General features: G+C 46.3%; 2 protein-coding genes across 15 annotated transcripts in view; one reads left to right on the forward strand and one right to left on the reverse strand.

The window, feature by feature from the left end:
- The window catches only part of PPP2R1B (protein phosphatase 2 scaffold subunit Abeta), a 75,590-nt gene that overhangs the window by 37,738 nt on the left and 20,134 nt on the right, over nt 1-17,718 (forward strand). For 2 of the 14 annotated variants that reach the window (XM_060180087.1, XM_060180093.1), the window contains 2 exons: nt 2,844-3,051; nt 4,001-4,182. The exons of 3 other annotated variants lie outside the window; for them this stretch is intronic. In XM_060180087.1, coding sequence (XP_060036070.1) covers nt 2,844-3,017 — 174 coding nt within the window. In that variant the 3' untranslated portion in view covers nt 3,018-3,051; nt 4,001-4,182. Of the gene's footprint in view, nt 1-2,843; nt 3,806-4,000; nt 4,183-17,718 lie in introns of those variants that run through there. 9 more of the 14 variants (XM_060180089.1, XM_060180092.1, XM_016195413.2 and 6 more) reach the window with 7 other exon arrangements.
- Nucleotides 6,038-17,718, reverse strand: part of SIK2 (salt inducible kinase 2) — a 119,632-nt gene continuing 107,951 nt past the window's right edge. The window contains exons 10-15 of the mRNA XM_060180086.1: nt 11,882-12,110; nt 11,162-11,446; nt 10,854-11,017; nt 9,344-9,454; nt 8,419-8,510; nt 6,038-7,404 (exon numbers count right to left, since the gene is read on the reverse strand). Coding sequence (XP_060036069.1) covers nt 6,777-7,404; nt 8,419-8,510; nt 9,344-9,454; nt 10,854-11,017; nt 11,162-11,446; nt 11,882-12,110 — 1,509 coding nt within the window. The 3' untranslated portion in view covers nt 6,038-6,776. The remainder of the gene's footprint in view (nt 7,405-8,418; nt 8,511-9,343; nt 9,455-10,853; nt 11,018-11,161; nt 11,447-11,881; nt 12,111-17,718) is intronic.

Raw genomic sequence — 17,718 nt, forward strand, 5'->3', positions numbered from 1 at the left:
AGGTGCCCGTGTCTCTGGAGTGCAGGCCTCCCTGACTTCAGAACTGTAGGAGGTTCTAGAGGATACAGCAGGCAGGGGCCCACGTCTGCTCAAGTTCTGGCCAGTCTCTGCTAGCAAGTCTGATATTTCTGTCTGTACTCTGGGCACTGGGGTTGTTTTTGGCACTTCAAAGATGATGGAGAAATCTGGTGGGAAAGAGGAAAGTTTGCATAACATTACTGAAATTGAGTGTTTCCCTTAGACACACACCCGAAAATCAGTGTTATGAATTCTTGGGTAGCCAAAACACAGGGGTAATAGCTGTTTTTTTTTTTTTTGGGGGGGGGCAGCAGGGCTGAGTGGTGCTGGGGCAGCAGGAGTTGACAGAGAGGGCTCCCTCTATTCTTGTCCTGGCCGCCTTCTCCCCACACCCAGCCTTTAGATGAGCTAGCTGTCTCCGTTCTATAATATGGACTCACTGGGAACAGTTTTGAGTGAAAGCAAATCTCAGCTGAACTTGCTGCCAGGAAGCAGGATTTAATGCCGTCCTTTCCCTCAGGGTCTGGCCCTACTACGAGTCCCAAATGCATGAAAGCAGTCCCAAGTGCAGCAAATGGATTCTCCAGCACCTGAGGCCAGAGAGCCTGGTGCCCATCTTGGGAGGGAGCGCACAGGGCAGAGCCTTCTGCAGGCCCTGGAGACCATGCACCACCCTGAACAGGGAGCTGTACCTTCTGGCCCCTGGTCTTTCCTTGCTGCTCCTGCCGAGAGGCCTTGCCCAGCCAACTCTGGAGCTGGGGAGCAGCAGGCAGTGCCCTGCTGGCTCAAGCTGTGTGTAGGCTGAGGTTAGCGGTGCTTCCGTCAGCGTTCTGTAGTGGCTAACGTGTACTTGGGCAATTTCAGAGCAAGGTATTATTTACCCTGCTGACGTCAATGAGAACATTATCCACTGTCCTTTTCTGCAGCCTGAAATGAGCACCAGAGCTCGGGGAACATAACCACCTTCCATACTTTTAAAAATTCCACTTCAGGCTGGATGAGGTAAAGGCCCTAGCTCATTTGCCTGATATTCATATCACCCAGGCTCATAGAAAACAAGTTTTTATTTGAATTCAAGAGGGTTGAAAACATAAAAACAGTACATATTCCTAGCAAAAAATTACCCCATTTAAATTACTGTTTGATACAAAGATCATTTATTAAACTGCATTTTAGGCAATTTTCTAACATTGAATGACAGGTTACATTTCAAATTTTTTTTTTTCACATTGGAGCTATTATGATTTGTACTGAAAATACCAAAGCTATTGAATTCATGGATTTTTTTCTTAGTAATTAAGAACAAAAAAGCACACAGAAAAATAACAATTAGATTAACTTTATCAAAAGAAACGCTTTCACAGACCAAACATCTAGCAACGACCACCCTCTCCCCTTCAGAGAAAAGCAAATACCCCTGCCCATTCTACAAAGTGCAAATATCTGTTTTGCTTTTCTTTACACTGCAGCCCACAACCCCCCCCCCCCCCGCCTCTGTTTCTTTTCCCTTCAGAGATTTTGGTGGTGGCAGATTAGTAATGGGAAGGCATCACCACTTGAATTTCCTTGACTGAGCAAATCTTGAGCAGACAGGCATCACACAGCCAGAGGCAAGTTCCAGCTATTAGTATTTGCTGATATAATGCTAGCCCAGTCTGGGGTCATATTTTTCCAGGATGTTTCTTAGTACTGCTATTTTTAAAACTCCCCCACTACCCAGCCACCCACCCACCCGAGGTTTCTGCTTCTGAAAAGACAAAGTTTTCAGTATGTTAACATTTTAAGTGTTTGATCAGCAAGCACTTCCTTAGCCTTAACTAGAGATTCCCTTGTACCCCCAATCCAGGCTGCCTGCGATTCTTCTCAGAGCGGCCCTCTTTCTTGAGGTTGAGTCTTTTGACCTGTGCGGGTGGCCTGAGCTCTGCAATGAGATCCCTTTAGCACATACTGCGGTGGGGAGCTGACACTGTAACTTGGAGAAACTAGACGTGAGCCTAAACTGCCATGGCTAACAGGGCAGCGGGAGGAAGGCCAACCTGTGAGGTGTCTCCTTCCACCTTGTTCATGCAGGGCACCTCTCTCCCGAGGCCAAGCAGCTGGCAAACAGAGTAAGGTGGGACAATGTCATGTTCACCCAGTGCATAGCCATACTGGGGGCTTTAATACAGCTGTTTGCTCAAGGAAGTCAATGGCTACAGCTGAGGTGGAAGAGCCAGAACACCCAAACGATTGTCCTGGCTCCTCCACTCACGAGCCCTGAGCCCCCAGACAGGTCACACAGACTTTCCAGAGTGTTGGTTTTCTCAGCTGTAAAGATGAGGCTTGTATCTGTCCAACTAACTTTGGGGAATGGTTGTCAGGACTAGAAGAGATTGCTTGTGAAAGTGCTTGGTAAATTAACGTACAAACAGAAGCTGTTGCTCTTTTCTGTCAGGGGAGCTGAATATTTGGGGAGGAACCATCACAACTCTGACTGGCTAAGTCTCGGGGCAGCACTGCTGCTTGTTTCTTAATCTGCAGTCCTGAGCGCCCGGTTCTGCCAGCTGTGTCGAAATCTCCCTGCTGAGATGTGGACAGGGACAGTGGTGCAACACGGGCAGCTGGGAATCTTCAGGCACCTGCCAGCCTCCTTAACTGGGAAAAAAACGTGAGGGGCACAGTGATTCCAAGACCCTGGGGGTCTAATGTGGCCTTGGAAGGCTGGCCCAAGACGGAAAGCTCCAGCCTCAGTCTCTCCCCAGGCGGCTGCCCTAGGAGCAGCACATCAGAGCTGTCAGCGGCGGGCGGGACAGCGGTTTTTGAAAATGTTTTCTTGTCCAGTTTAGAAACAGGCAGATGATACTTGTCTTCTACCTCCCTGTGAAACCAAGTTCTGTAAAGATCTCCAAGATCCCTGCCTATCCAATGACTCCAACTTACTACCTGTTCTCCAGTTCTTACCTTTGATGTCTAGGCACAAAGAGACCGAGCGGCTCGGGTGGCTTCCAAGGAGGCAGTAGAGGCAGCCCAGCTGAGGGTGCAGGTGCAGCTCAGGTCAGCCCCGGCACGGGGATCCACACTGCTCCCTGGGCCCAGTGCTGTCAAAGGACACTACACATAGGTTCTGGAGGAGGAGGAGGAATGCGACAAAGTTCTCTGGAGCCTGAACTCACTTTAAGCTGACAGGGAGCTTAGAGCAGAAAGCTCTGACCCTAGTGAAGAAGCCAATTTTAAGTAGCGGGGTTCTGACGAGAGGTTAGAGGACCTCACAGAGGAAAACTCCTCAGCTGCCTGCATCTGACGGGACTGCTTCTGTCACCACACCCTGGCCAGCTCTAGTAAAAAGCTGTTGCTTTCACCTCTCTAGTTGGCCACCCAGTCCCTCCTAGCTGGGGACACACACACACACACACACACACGCACACACTTCTCCCCAGTCCTGACAAGGAGGAATATTCTTTTCTCTGAGCACCTCATGCCCTTGGGTATGGAAGACACTGCTGTTGCTGGTGATGCTTGCACAGATGGCCCTTCCTCCTACAGGGCAGCACCCCCCAATCATTATCTAGGGACACGGAGGCAAGAGTGTCCTAACTTCACTTCTGTCTCACTTAACCCAACTACTTAAACACACCAGTTACTTCTGAGGCAAAAAGGCTACTATCTTTCTGTTCCCTAGAAGACAGAATACAGATAGGAAGAGTTTTGTTCATTTCAAACCTAACAGTCCTTCAGTTCCACTTAAGTTGGCCTCAGTGGGCCCCAGATGTTTCCCAGGAAGTGGAGTGTGTGTGTGTGTCTGGGGGGGGGGGGGGGGGGAGCGGCAGGGGGAAGCTCCATCTGCTTTCTGTTCTGTTCCCCAGGCAGCCAGGGGGCAGTGCAGGCCTGGGAGGGCAGCAGTGGTGAGTGGGCTGCTGGGGGTGGTTAGTGTAGCTCACCAGGAATTGAGGCTGGATCCCTCCCCTCTTTTCTGTTGTATTAACACACTCTATTTGTCTTTCAGGGACCAGCATATCAGTTTCATGTAAATACTAAAGACACACTTGCCCAACTGGAAATTGCAGAACTAGTGCATTTTTCCCAAAGCAGAGACTAATACCCCTGGATTAAAAAAAAAAAAAAAGAAAAAAGAACAACAACAACAAAAAAACATAAAACAGGAAATAAAGTACCACACATATTGCACTTTTTGTCGAATGAAATTTTTACCTCACGGTCATCTTACCAAAGTCTCTTCAGAGGAGCCTGGTTTACAAGATAATAAAGCTAATGATTATTATACAGTAGTGTACACACTGCTAATATGAAACTGACTGGAAAGAAAGTTGTCATTTCAAAGTAGCCTCTCATAAGAGTGGTACTAAGCCATCTTAGTGTTAGACTCTAGTACTTGTGAAAGGAAAACTGCTTAGAAGCTTCCAATAGCCACTAGTTAGGGGACTGCAACGGACGTGAGTAAACACCTGACTGACCAACAAAACCAGTCTCCTCCCATGAGCTGACATTCCAGTAAATACAGGTTATGGAATTGATTGATTTCTGCTTGAAGTCATTGGGAAAAGCAAATAAGAGTTGACAACACAGGGCCAGCAGGACGAATGCTGTTTGTCAGGTGTGTGCTTCCTGACTTCTCCCTCAGGGGTTTGCACTAGCTCTCCGCAGCCCCTCACCTGTCAGCCCAATTGTCGGCCACAGCTCCCAGGTTTCCTGGGTTAAGTGGCTCATGGCCTTGCTGGGGGCAGGTATTTATGCCAATCTAACTGCCATTCCTTTGACTCTGAAATGAGCAGCCCCCATTTTTAATCTGGAAGGCCTTTTAATTTCGTAAATATTACAGTGCTTCTGTAGTTTATCGTGGGAAACCATCCTTCCCCCCTCCAGTTTAAAGAAATCAAGCCCTGTCTTCTAACTGGCTTATTCTGCAAAGACTTAAAACAGATTACGAGATCTGACTGAAAGGATCTCTCAAACAGTGTTACCTGTTTTATAAAACCATTAGTCTTAAGCACACGGAGGAATAAACAACCCATAGAAGGAATGTAATTCATTCTTCTTGGATTCTCACCGTATATCGTTAAAAGTCACAGCACCTACCACACCCTCTTTCTTGCTGACACCTACAGGCCCACACCACATGGCGTCAAACATCCAGGGCTGCTCAAGGGGCCAGAACACAGCTCCTTAGATCTTTCCTGATTTTCCTTACTTGCCTGGACACTTACTACAAAGCGGAAAGGCAACTTAAAGGTGTTTCTAGATGCAGCATCAGTGTAGTATCTCTCTTCTTTGTGCTTGAAGGAAGATGCTTTGTGCTTAACGCTTTTCATCTGCTGTTTAGACAAATCAATCTAAAGGACAGAAATATTAGTCTTTGTAAATAACACTGAGTTTATAACACTTGGAATTTCCTGTCCAAATGACAGATTACTCATTACTTCTAGGTTTATAGTTAACTGGCTGTAGATTTTTTTTTTTTTTTAACTTACTTTGACGAATGAATTGTAAAGGTAAAGTTTTCCTAGTAAGATTGTAAGTTTGGCAGATGATCTGCTTGAATGGTTAACACATCTGTGGCTTTTTGAATATTGCTGTAATACTTGAACATTTCATTACAAGTCAAAACTTTCAGGAAATTAAGAATGTGATTCCCACATGGTGGAAAACAAACTCTGAAGTGACTTTGGATTTAGCATTGACATAAAAATGGAAAACTTGATTTCTACAGAAAAGAAATAATTAAAGCATGATCTGGGGGAAAAGGCACAGCACTACCACTTCACATGGGAGATAAAAGTTCTTTTCTTGTCCTTAAAATTTCTAAGCCCTATATGAAACTGTCCAGATATACAAAGCTCAATAAACTACTAGCAACATATAGTGTAAAGTCAAAGTAGTTACTACATTTTTTAAAAGAGACTGACAGCCTCAAGCCAGGAGTCTCCATGGAAGGTCCCTGGAAAAGCCTGTCCCCTGATGCCCAGAGCTGGTGCTCCTGGTGGCTTCTCCTCATCTCTTCCACCATGCGGCTCCTGCAGTTGTCTCTGCAGGTGACATCACAGGCACTCTGCACACACTCTGACACTGCAGTCCAGGGCACCTTTGGGGGGGGGGTGGGAGTGCGGGTGGGTGTCACCTCTCCCAGATGGAGACACCTGCCAGTCTCAGGGGTCAGTACCAGCTGTTATTTGTGGCCCCTGAAACAAGGCTCATACTTCACTGCTTTGCAGTGGCCTTGGGGACAACTTGCACCAGCAGCTCAGAACTTCGGACTCAATAATGACGAAGTACAGTTTCAGTTCCTGTGCATCAATTCCGCTGTGTATTCTTGGTTTGCCTCGAAGACATAAGTTGCCTGAATTCAGTCAAAAATATATTGCCTTTTTAATTTTGCCCACATATAATGGCACACTTTTTTTTTTTTTTTCCTGCATTCACCAAGGTTCCCCTTGGTAATGGATAGGTGTAGTTCTGCACAAAACCTAGGTCTGGTTTTCTATAACACGATTATTGGTGTTCCCAGGAGAGCTTGCTCCATTTGACCTAAGCACACGAGTTCCAGCCTACAACTATGTTCCAGCACTGCCACAGAACACTTGTGGTGGGACAAAGCCAGGAGAGAGTGACATCCACCTAGCCGGGCCCTCCGATTCCAGTTGGGCGACTTGATTTTTTTCCCCCTTTAGGGGGAGGGCAGGAAAGTAAGCTTCAAATGTAAAAGGCTGGAATAAAAATAGGAATACACACTCTTCCTTCACTTAACCTGTCTCCCTGTGCTGAGGTTAATTCACCAGGACGTAGCCATTGTGCTGTGGGTCCACAGCCTCCAGCATTTCACAATCAAAGAGTCCAGGGAACTCGGAGAGAGTGAGAGGGTCGTAGCTAGAGGGGGCCTCCTGCAGTCCTGAGCTCCGGGGGCAGTTGGGCGCTGCCATGCTGCTCTGCTGGGCCCCGTCCATGGGGTAATGGCAGGAGGTGGGGTAGTCTGGGTCAGGGGAGGCAGCGCCTGGCAGCTCACAAGTCTGGTAGGGGAACTGTAAGGGCGAAGGGGCAGCTCCCGACTGCTGTGGTGGCGGCGGTGGCGGCGGTGGTGGAGGTGGTTGCTGCAAGTGAGCAGGCAGCTGAGGTGGGGCTCGGGGGCCTGGCGAGGAGGGCAGGGGTTGCAGCTGGATCTCCTGGTACTGGCTGAGGAAAGGGCTGAACTGCATCTGCTCAGAGGCAGGCTCCAGGACGGGGCTCAGGGGCTGGGACAGGCTGAACGACGGTGGCTGGGACGGCGGTGGCGTCTCCTGGTGTGGCAGGGACAGCTGCTGGCTCGGCTGTGGGTACGAGTTCTCTGCTATCTGCATCTGATTGAAATATGCCTGCAGCTGAGACTGTTTCTGGAGGAAGAGTCGCTTCTGTTGGAGTCTAAATCGGCAATATCAAAAGAAAGAATTTTAAGTCTTCTTAAGTGATGGCAATTCTAATGGAAATCCAGTATCAGTCATTAGCTTCGGTGCTCCTACTTCTCTCTTTCCCATGGCAGGAAAAAAAAAAAAAGGTGGGGTAGGAACCAATTGCATCTGATTTCTTAGACCTATTTTTTTTTCTTACCCCTTCTCACTAATCCCTCCATAAGGAGCTGTGAACACTAATTTCTTTCTTTTCTTTTTTTGCCTGCAGGGTTATTGCTGGGGCTTGGATCTTGCACTATTAATCCCCTGCTCCAAGAGGTTATTTTTTCCCTTTTGTTTGCCTTTGTTGTTTATCACTGTTGTTGCTGGATAGGACAGAGAGAAATCGAGAGAGGATGGGAGGACAGAGAGGGGGAGAGAAAGAGAGACACCTGCAGACCTGGGGGGCTCAAACTGGGATCCTTACACCGGACCTTGTGCTTTGCACCATGTGCATTTAATTTGCTGCGCTGTTGCTGCCTCCCCCTCCCCCCCATTTATTTTCTCTAAGACTCTCAGTTTTTCTTCCTCTGAGGCTGACTTCCCAGCTGGAGTATTTCAAAGAGGGGTAACACTTTTGCCCCACCACTGTCTGTAGGTTGATGGAGTAAGGTAATCCTACATTGGCTAAGCTGCTTCTACCAGTGAGGCTGGGCCTTAGGGAACAAAAATTACCGCAAGGGAGAGTACATTAGTCACTGAAGCCATAGCCCACTTAAACTGCACTCAGTCACATATTCTGAGTGCCGGTGTCTCTCTAACACAGAGGGGAGACACCAGAAGAAAAGGCAAAAGAACACATTTCCTGGCTGCTAGTCCCTACGAGGCCTCCAGGGCCTATGGACACATGGGGATGTCTGCTTCAGTGACCACGTCTTGAAGACTGGGGCCATGTGTCAATATGGAATTTTCCTGCAGAGGCTGGGGACAAAGACCTCATACACCCCTATTTTTATACCTTCTACAAAAGAAAAGTGTGACTTCTTACCTGTGTTCCTGCAGCTGCTGTTCAAGGCTCCGTGGTGGTTCTTTACAATAAAGTTGACAGGTATTCTGGGCTTTTGACAGAAGGCTGGGCTTCTGGAAGAGCAGAAAAATAGTACAAGCATGAAATGTGTCGTCACCTGTGTAGCAGCCATCAGACTGTGCCTCTGCGTGGAGGATGAAGCCAAGTGTGTCCTGAGCTCCCTGCAGGGGGAGGGACTGACACTTGTCAGATACCTTGGAGGAGGCTTGGGGTCCACTGTGGCTGGGCCAGCAAACCTGGTGACATCTTCCGCTTCCCACTTGGATAAGTTCTCTAGGACTATAGCTGGGGCATTAAAGGGCACAGCAACTGCTGAATAAATAAACAGCCCATTCTTTCTGGGATATATGTTGTATCATTTTAAAGATTTTTTTTTTGGGGGGGTCAGGTGGCAGTGCACCTGGTTAAGCACCAACATTACAGTGGACAAGGTCCTAGGTTCAAGCCTCTGGTCCCCACCTGCATGAGTGGTGAAGCAGGGCTGCAAGTCTCTCTCTTCCCTTCTCTCACCTCCACCCCTTTCAGTTTCTCTCTGTCTCTATCCAATAATAATAAAATAAATAAAAAGAGACTTTCAGTTACCAGTGCTATTAAAAATCTTGGAGACTTGAGATTCCCATTTTATTTAACATTCATGACAAGGAACATCACTAGGAGCAAAGAAGCCAGGTTTCCCTTTTATACCACCCAGTGGCCCAAGGACAAATCTCTTCCCGCTGCCAACTCAGAGCAAAACACTAAGTCTCAACATGTTTCTAGAGACTACAGTGCTGAGTAACTCCCTGCCTATAAGGAATCAAAACACTGCCCTACAAAACTGCCAGGTAGAACAGGTTTGTGCCGTGCAGAGAAAGGTAGGTCCTGGGAGCAGCGAGGCGAGTCCCACCTGGAGTCTATGCTGCAGGTACTGGGCCTCCAGGCTCTGGCGCTGCGAGAGCTGCGCGTGCACACTGCCAGGGAGCGTGGGGACGCTGTCCTGCTGCTGAGAGACTTCCTCCTGAGGAACAAGGGGTGCAGGGGACACTTTCAGTTCTCTGCATGGGGAAAGGTTTCAATTCTTAGTTTTGGCATGCTGGCAAATGACCAAGAGGAAGTCCACCTCAGCAAGACACACCACTCTGAGCTTTTTTCATGACCGTGGGCTGAGGGGGTATGTACACTATCTGCAGTACAGGTTTTATCTGCAGCAGATGATCAGCTTCTCAGCCCTCAGAGCAAAGGCTCTTGGGTCACCAGGAAGTCTTGACGTGCATGTGGTTTACAAATGCTCTCCTATTCCGATGTACAGAATGCAAGGCTCAGAAATGACATGTACTAGATAAACAGCAACATTTGTCTGTATTTTTAGCATACAAACCCCATGTGCAACACTTACTGAAGTGGTATCACATCAAAAGTAGTGGTTAGGGGCTGGGTGGTGGTGCCCCAGTACACTAGAGTGTATACTTTACCACAAGCAAGAATATGGGTTCAAGTCCCAGGTTCCCACCAGCTGGGGGTGGGGGGAGGTGTTGCCACAAATGGTGGAGCAGAGTTGTAGGTGTCTCCTTCTATACACCCCCCCACCCTTTGTTGCTTCCTCACTACCAAAGAAAAAAAATGTGGCCACTGGGGATGGAGTTGTGCAGATACCAAGCCCCAGTAGTAACCTTTGTGGCAAAAAACAAAACAGAAAAACTAGAACAAAACTAGTGGTTATGAGCTTTCTCATTTGGTTTATTCGTGTGTGTGTGTGTGTGTGTGTGCGCGCGCGCGCGTGTGTGTGCGCGCGCCAAAGTTCAAGAGAGCCTATAAAACCATTTAGGGCCAGGGAAATAGCTCAGTATATTAAAGCACAGAACTTGTTGCAAGCCTAAGGCACCAGAGATCCCAGCATTATCTTATGCCAGAGCTAAGCAGTGCTTTGGTCTCTCAAAACAAAGAAAACGAAGGCGCTTGAGTGGGTTGTGTGATGGCATACCTGGTAGAGCACACACATTACCAATGGGTTCAAGTCCCTGGTCCACACCTGCAGGGGGAAGGCTTCACAAGTGGTAAAGCAGTGCTGCAGGTGTTTTTCTCTCTCCCTATCTCCTCATTCCCTCTCAATTTCTGTCTCTATCCAAAAATAAACAAGTCAAAGAAAAGAAAGGCAGTTGTTATAACATCTGTCTGGTTCATGTACAGCTTGAGTGTGTCTAGGCTTCTGAGGGGTGCTGACCACCTAGAGCCAGTGTGGGTTGGAGTGACCTGTCAGAGGCAGCAACAGGAAAGCTTTCAGGATCTTTTTGCCCCCCCCCCCCAAAAAAAAAAAAATCTGTGTGCTCTGGGGTTGGAGAGTAAGTTTCTACGTGAAATGACACACTTAAGGACAAGTTCAAGTCTCAGACTCACAGCTAGGTGGGAAAGACACTCACCTGAGGGCAGCTGCTATGCAGGTCCTGAAGCTGAGGAGATGCAGACACCAAGTCAGGGTCAGCCTCAGGTCCTATCTGTTCATACAGCAACTGTACTTTGTTCAATTCTAGGATTCCTTTGGTTCTAGCCAGGTTCTGAAGATGTTGTCTAAATGCTACAATTCCTGAAAGAAAGTACAAAGACCACACAGTTTAAGCAAAACACAAGACTCCATGACTGTGGAGGCAGGACCAGCATGGTGACAAGCCCCCTCTCAAGACCGCCAGTGTGAGAGTGGGAGAAGCCTCAAGAGAACGCAGCCAGTCACCTTGGGTGAGGGAGGTGTCAGATGCCCTGCGTCCCTCTCTGAAGCTCACTGGTGACCTGTTGTGGGCCTCCCGTTTCTGGGCACCCAGGGCCTGCATGGCGGGGTTGGCAGGTCTCAGGCTTATGAAGGGAGACGTCATTCGGTGGGAGGGCTGGTTGGCTAACATGATGTCCTTAAGGGAAGGATTATCCTCCAGAAAGTTCAGGTCCCTCTGAACAGATCCCATGTCATACTCAGCGTCTACACTGTCCAGGGAGGGGTTGTCACTCATGGAGAAAAGTTTCCCTTTAAAAGAGAAAACAAAACAGGTATGACCAACAGCGAAACAGCATCGTCACTGAACATGGGATACAACATAACCAGCTAGAGTCTTCACAGCTACAATGCCCTTGTGCCCTTTTTACATGTTAATTAGCTCTAAAGTTAGTGGGGAAAACACCCGAGAGCCTGTACCCCACAGGATCTCTCACTCCAAAAGGGCCACAGTGGGTGAATCACAGTGCTCAGATGAACCCTGGGAGCTAGAGGAGCAACTCAACATTTTAAGCTCTGCAGCTTCTGAGCAGGCCCTGCTCCCACAGCCTGCTGAGTGTGGTCCAGAAAGGACTAAGACACACGTGCTCAGCAGCAGAGCACCATCTTTGCAGGTCAACTCTTTCCTGAGATTGCATGGGCATTGCTGTTATGAAGACGTCACCTGGTGTTTCTCTAGTATCACACCTGAGGCAGGCAGCACCACAAGCTGGTTGGTCACCTCCGACAGAGTATGCCGTCGCTGCCCGCTGCGTGTGGACTGGAAGGTGTCAAAGGCCTGACTGGGGTCTTCCTCAGCCTCCCCTTCTGTCTCCAGCCCTTCGTCGATGGAGGTCTCCATCATGTTGCTGGGTAGTGACTGGCACCCCTTCCTCACCAGGACAGGAGGCACCGGGTCCAGCAGGCAGCCATTGACCTAAACAGTGTGAGAGGAAGTGTGAGAAGGAGCAGGTCATTACTACTCTGCTAAGAGTTTAGAAAAAAAAAAAAAATCCCTAAGGGTAGAAAACATCAAGATTTGTGGCAAGTTAGGAATTAAGTAAAATGTATAAATGTCTACAATGACAACTTGTAGATCTGAGTTAAGGCCAGTCAACAGCAGCTCTTAGAGACAGAAGCCCATTATGACCCAAATAGGCACTGCCTCCCAGGTTTCTCTGAGTCATCATCATTACAATAAACAAAAAAATTTTAGTGGTTTCCAGATGAATAGGGGCATATTAGCTTGAGGCCTACCAGTTATTAATTTTTCTTTTTTTTTAAAGGAAAGGGGGGGGGGAAGGCAAGCTAAGAATAACAAACAAATAAACAAACCCTGTATGGCTTATAACTAAAGAAAAAAGTAGTCACTCGTATGCTTCTCATTTTCAACCACAAAACACACTGGAAGGTTCTAGTCATATGTTTAGGTTCATAACTACCTGCCCATTTGACTTAGTCTTAAACTGGGTCTATATGCCTGCAGAATGGAAGAAAGAATTCTTTAAGAGACACACTGATACCACAGGAAGGGTTGGAAAAAAAAATTCAAATGGCAAACAGCCAAAGACTCCCATTATAGAATAACAAATGACTCAGAGACCCCAAATTCCAGCAGAGGTTAATGAGTGTCAGTGCCACTGAATCCTCTCTCTCCCCCAGCAACACACACAGACTTTCCAGATCAGACCCCTCAGGGATGAGCTCAGAGCTCAAAGCTTCTGAGAGAACTCTGCCTTCCTCAGCAGTTGTCAAGCAAACCGCTGAATGGCAGGCAGAAACGCAGAAATGGCAGACAAAGGGGAGTTGTGGTTGCGAGTTCTTCTGGCTGGTAAAAGCCCCAGTGAGGAGGCAATTATTTACCTCATTACCTTAACTATTCCCCCGTGGAAATCAATCCATTTTCTCCTATGAATAGCTGCTCAGGAACAGTCTCCCAGGGCAGCTCAGTGTTAAGCGGTACTTTTACCTGGAAAATGCTGGGCAGAGCTATTGTTTCCTTTGGATGCAGGAGTAGCTCATGTATGCGAGTGGTGACGTGGGCCGTCCCCGTGCCAGACACAAGGAACTTTCCTCTTATGGCAACCAATCTGCAGGAGCAGCAGGCCCTTTATTTGGAGAGGGAGACTTGGGTGACTCAGATCTTTGTTTCCTTGGGGGGAGGGGAGTTATTCCATAAAACTGCTCTGGGGGCTGTAGCCGCTGCTTGCACAGGATAGTGAAGACTGTCAAGGTTTTAAAGTGATGAAGGACAGTGGCTGGTGCCTCCTTCCTGGACTAACTCCCATCTCCCCAAATTGAAATCTGTTCAGCAATTTATGCCCTTTACCCCCCCCCCCCCCCAGCTAAGAGTTCCTGTTCTTCACTATACTTCATAGTTTTCTTGTAGGAGAGGGAAAAAAAAAAGGTTGTTTGGGAACTTACATCCACACCTCTAGGTTCTTTAACTGTCTATTGACAGATCTTACCAGAACTTGTTAAGGATGACTTAGAACAGAGAAAAGATTGTTATTAAAGTCATTATCTACTGAGCATCTTTATAATTACAGCTGCTGGTACAATTCTATCAGATAGGTCTTGCAGTATAGCCTTTAAGCCAGGTCCTTTTTTCATTTTCTTTTTTTTAAATATTTATTTATTTATACAATTTTGTTGCCCTTGTTGTTGATTTCATCGTTGTTGGATAGGACAGAAAGAAATGGAGAGAGGAGGGGAAGACAGAGAGGGGGAGAGAAAGACAGACACCTGCAGACCTGCTTCACCACCTGTGAAGCGATGCCCCTGCAGGTGGGGAGCCAGGGGCTTGAACTGGGATCCCTATGCTGGTCCCTTGTGCTTTGCGCCATGTGCGCTTAACCTGCTGTGCTACTGCCCAACTCCCTCCTTTTTTCTTAATAGAGAGAAATAACCTTTTTTCTGAGTATTCAAAATAATCCTGCAGTAAGTCTCCTTAAAACTACTTTTTTAAAAAAAAATACATTTTTATTTATAATTGAATAGAGATAGTGAGAAACTGAAAGGGGAGGAGGTGACAAGAGAGGGAGAGAAACAGACACCTATTTTACCCACTTGTGAAGCTTCCCCCTGCAGGTGGGGACTGGGGGCTTGAACCTGGGTCCTTGTGCACTGTAATCTGTGCACCACCACCTGGCTTCCTACATTACTTTCTTAAATTGCTTAGAAATTTATCAAGACTACAAAAGAAAGCATATCTCTTTATTTTAAAGATCTTGCTGATTTTCACTTCACCTTGGGCTGGGGAGAAAACAGTGATTTGTTTTTTTAGATGACGTCTGGTTATTAAATCAGAAAGCGCTGTGGGGGCCTGTTCTCCATTAATAGGTGCAAACAACTTCAGCTCTAAGTTCATTTCCTGAAACAGGTGATAATCAAGCCACCCTTTCTTGCCAATATACTACCGAGGGATTGACATAACAAGAACTGAAATTCAGCTCTAGGATTTTTGTGACTAGGTCAATTGAGATGGCTTATGCTGTTAGAAACAAATCTTTTTACTCTGAGAAATAATCCAAGATAAGTGCATGAACTTCAACATACAAGATGGGGGAAAAATAGACATTTCCCAATATTTATGTACTGATTGACTATCCTTAAACCTCTATTTTCTCTAACCACCATGCCATGCTCCAGATCAAAGCCCTACCTGCTAGATAGCTCACACTAGAAATCAAATTAGCTAAAGCCTTGACCTGGGACTTGTAATTTCCTGAAGTGTGAGAAAACAGATCTGTTTCCAGCCTGTGGTATTCTATTACGGCGGCTTGAGCAAACATACTGGAGACCAACACACAATCCCAGCTAGTGGGAAGAAGTTGTTTCGTTTGTTCCAAAAGTGCCCAGTATGTTTGGCACTGAGTGAGGAGGTGCAGTAGACTCAGACTTCACACTTCTACCACTAACTAAGTTGCTTCACTTCTATCAATATAAAGCTCAATTTTTTAAAATATACAATTTATTTGGAAAATGGGAGTAAAGTTGTTTGGGAGGTTTATCTAAAGCAGCACAGCACCTTGGTTGCTACATATTCACTCTATTGCTTCTGTTATTATTTCTTGACTAAATAGAATGCTTGAGAGCAGACGCTAAAAAAAATATTTTTCCCTTTTAAAGTATGTTCATCATTTTGAGGCAAATTACAACATAAAAGTGGGCAGTCAAGTACAGAACTTGGACACTTAAGACTGACATTCTGATCTCCAACTCTTGGTATGGCAGAGTGGTGTCTGGCTTGGCTCGCTCTGTCTCAGGGGAAACTTTCTTATACGCGATATGAGTAAATGAACTGTAAAAAATTAAACAGGTGATGAAGGAAAAACCTGGATAACCTCAGTTTTAGAGCATTACCCTAAGGAAATAATCAGGGGTCTAGTCAAAGTTCCAGACACAAGGATATTCACCTGAAGCATGTAAAGATGAAAACAAACAAAACCCCCCAAATTCTCAAACAACAAAACAACTCCAATTTACCTACACACACACACACACACACACACACACACACACACACACACACACACACTGCCCCCAAACAGGTGGCATTTAAGTAAGCATACATCCAAAGACATATTAGGGGTTTGTTAACTAAAACCCATTTTTTTCAAAGACTTTTTGACATGAAGGAAAATAGTTATTACATTATGTAGAAACAAAATTATATATGATAACATTTTGTTCTTAAGAGTCTACTCACAGCCCCCTCCCAAGTGTCCACCTACTACAGCCTCTAAGGAGACATGCCAAAAGGCTAGTGGGATTATGGATAGGTCAGTGTTTCTCTTTTCTTTCTTTCTTTCTTTTTTTTTTATTTCATGCTTTTCTATAAACCTGTCTCAATTTTCCTTGTGCGGTTCTGCTTGGCTTTTTTCAGAATATAAAAGGAATTCAAAATTGGAAGTGGAATGCAATCTCCCCCTTAACAAAGTTTTAGAAGTCAACATTATTAAGTTTGATAGTTATTCATATTCTCTTATGTATATATACTACCTTTGTAACAGAAAAGCTATAGTAAATCTAAATAAACATGGGACATAGGGGAGCGAGGTGGTAGCACAGCGGGTTAAGCGCAGGTGGTGCAAAGTGCAAGGACCTGCGTGGGGATCCCAGTTCCAGCCCTCGGCTCCCCACCTGCAGGGGAGTCGCTTCACAGGCGGTGAAGCAGGTCTGCAGGTGTCTATCTTTCTCTCCCCATCTCTATCTTCCCCTCCTCTCTCCATTTCTCTCTGTCCTATCCAACAACAACAACTACAACAATAAAACAATAAGGGCAACAAAAGGGAATAAATAAATAAATGTTAAAAAAATAAAAAATAATAAACATGGGACATCTTATTACACTTGCACTTTCACAGGTTAGCCTCACAGTGGCTTTCTGCTACCTAGCTATGGGAGTAGTAACCTAGAAAATCCCTTTTCTAATTATCTGTAATAAAATGATCAAAACACCTGAAATGTGTGTATGTAAAATTCATTACTCTCAAAGAAACTCTCCAAGGAGAAAGGCTGGCCTGTGGGGTGAGTGGATCTGCTCCCCATTTCTGCTCAGAGTTGGGTGACTATTTCAGACAGGTGCTATGCTTTGAAAGAACCCTACATCCAAGTTTCAGTGCAGACTCCCCCAGGGATTTTACTGACAGCTAAGAGGGAAGACTGTGGGAGGGGAGGAGAGGTGCCATCTCTGAGACACACAATGCCTGTCATCAGTTGTGAGTAGAAATGAGAGCCCAAGAGATGCACTTAGGGGGCCTCTTTAGAAGAGGACAGCTGGAGGTTATAGCAAATGTCCATCAAGTGATACAAACAACAAAGGAACTTTCTTTAATCTGTCTGATAGCTTTGTGTGTGTGCCTTTACTGATATATCCTGAAGAAAGAGGCAGTGGAGAGGGAAGGAGAACTTGCGTTTCTGCTGACATGAGTGGTCCATAAGTAAGACCAGTGGATGTCTCTCGCCTAGCTAAGTGCCAGGGTGGCACTGCCAGTGTGGGTGGCTCTTCCTACAAATGCAAATGCACCATCTAGCTACTGTCTGTATCTTTCACAAAATCATTCATTTCCTGTTTCCTAGTTACGGTAACAATCAGAAGCTTTAAAAATAGCTTGCCCTATATAATACAGCAGACAGTGCCCAATCTGTGTTTTGGGCCTGATGCCCTTACAGACAAGCTTTTAGCAGATGCATTTCAATTTTTTTTTCCAAGGGAATTAGCTCTTAAAAGTAAATTATGTTGTCCCAGTTTATGTCTAAATTAATGTGTGAGGACATAGTAGCAGTTATGAGGCGGCTGCAAGCAGAGAAAACAGAGTGCCCACAGGAAGGAAACAGCCCTGCCCTCAGAGGCATGGACACTAACTCCTCGTGGTCAGCAGCTCGGTTCAACACCTGCTGAGGTGGCCTGGCACAGAGCTGCCTTGGCCACATTCCAGCTGAAGTCACTATTTAACTTCTCAATGTGTTCCACCTTTTGCAGCCTCTATTTCTGACCATAGCATTCACTGTCCCAGTCGCTGAGGCTCAAACACTATTAT

The sequence above is a fragment of the Erinaceus europaeus genome, chromosome 20 (assembly GCF_950295315.1).
Source record: "Erinaceus europaeus chromosome 20, mEriEur2.1, whole genome shotgun sequence".
NCBI lineage: Eukaryota > Metazoa > Chordata > Mammalia > Eulipotyphla > Erinaceidae > Erinaceus > Erinaceus europaeus.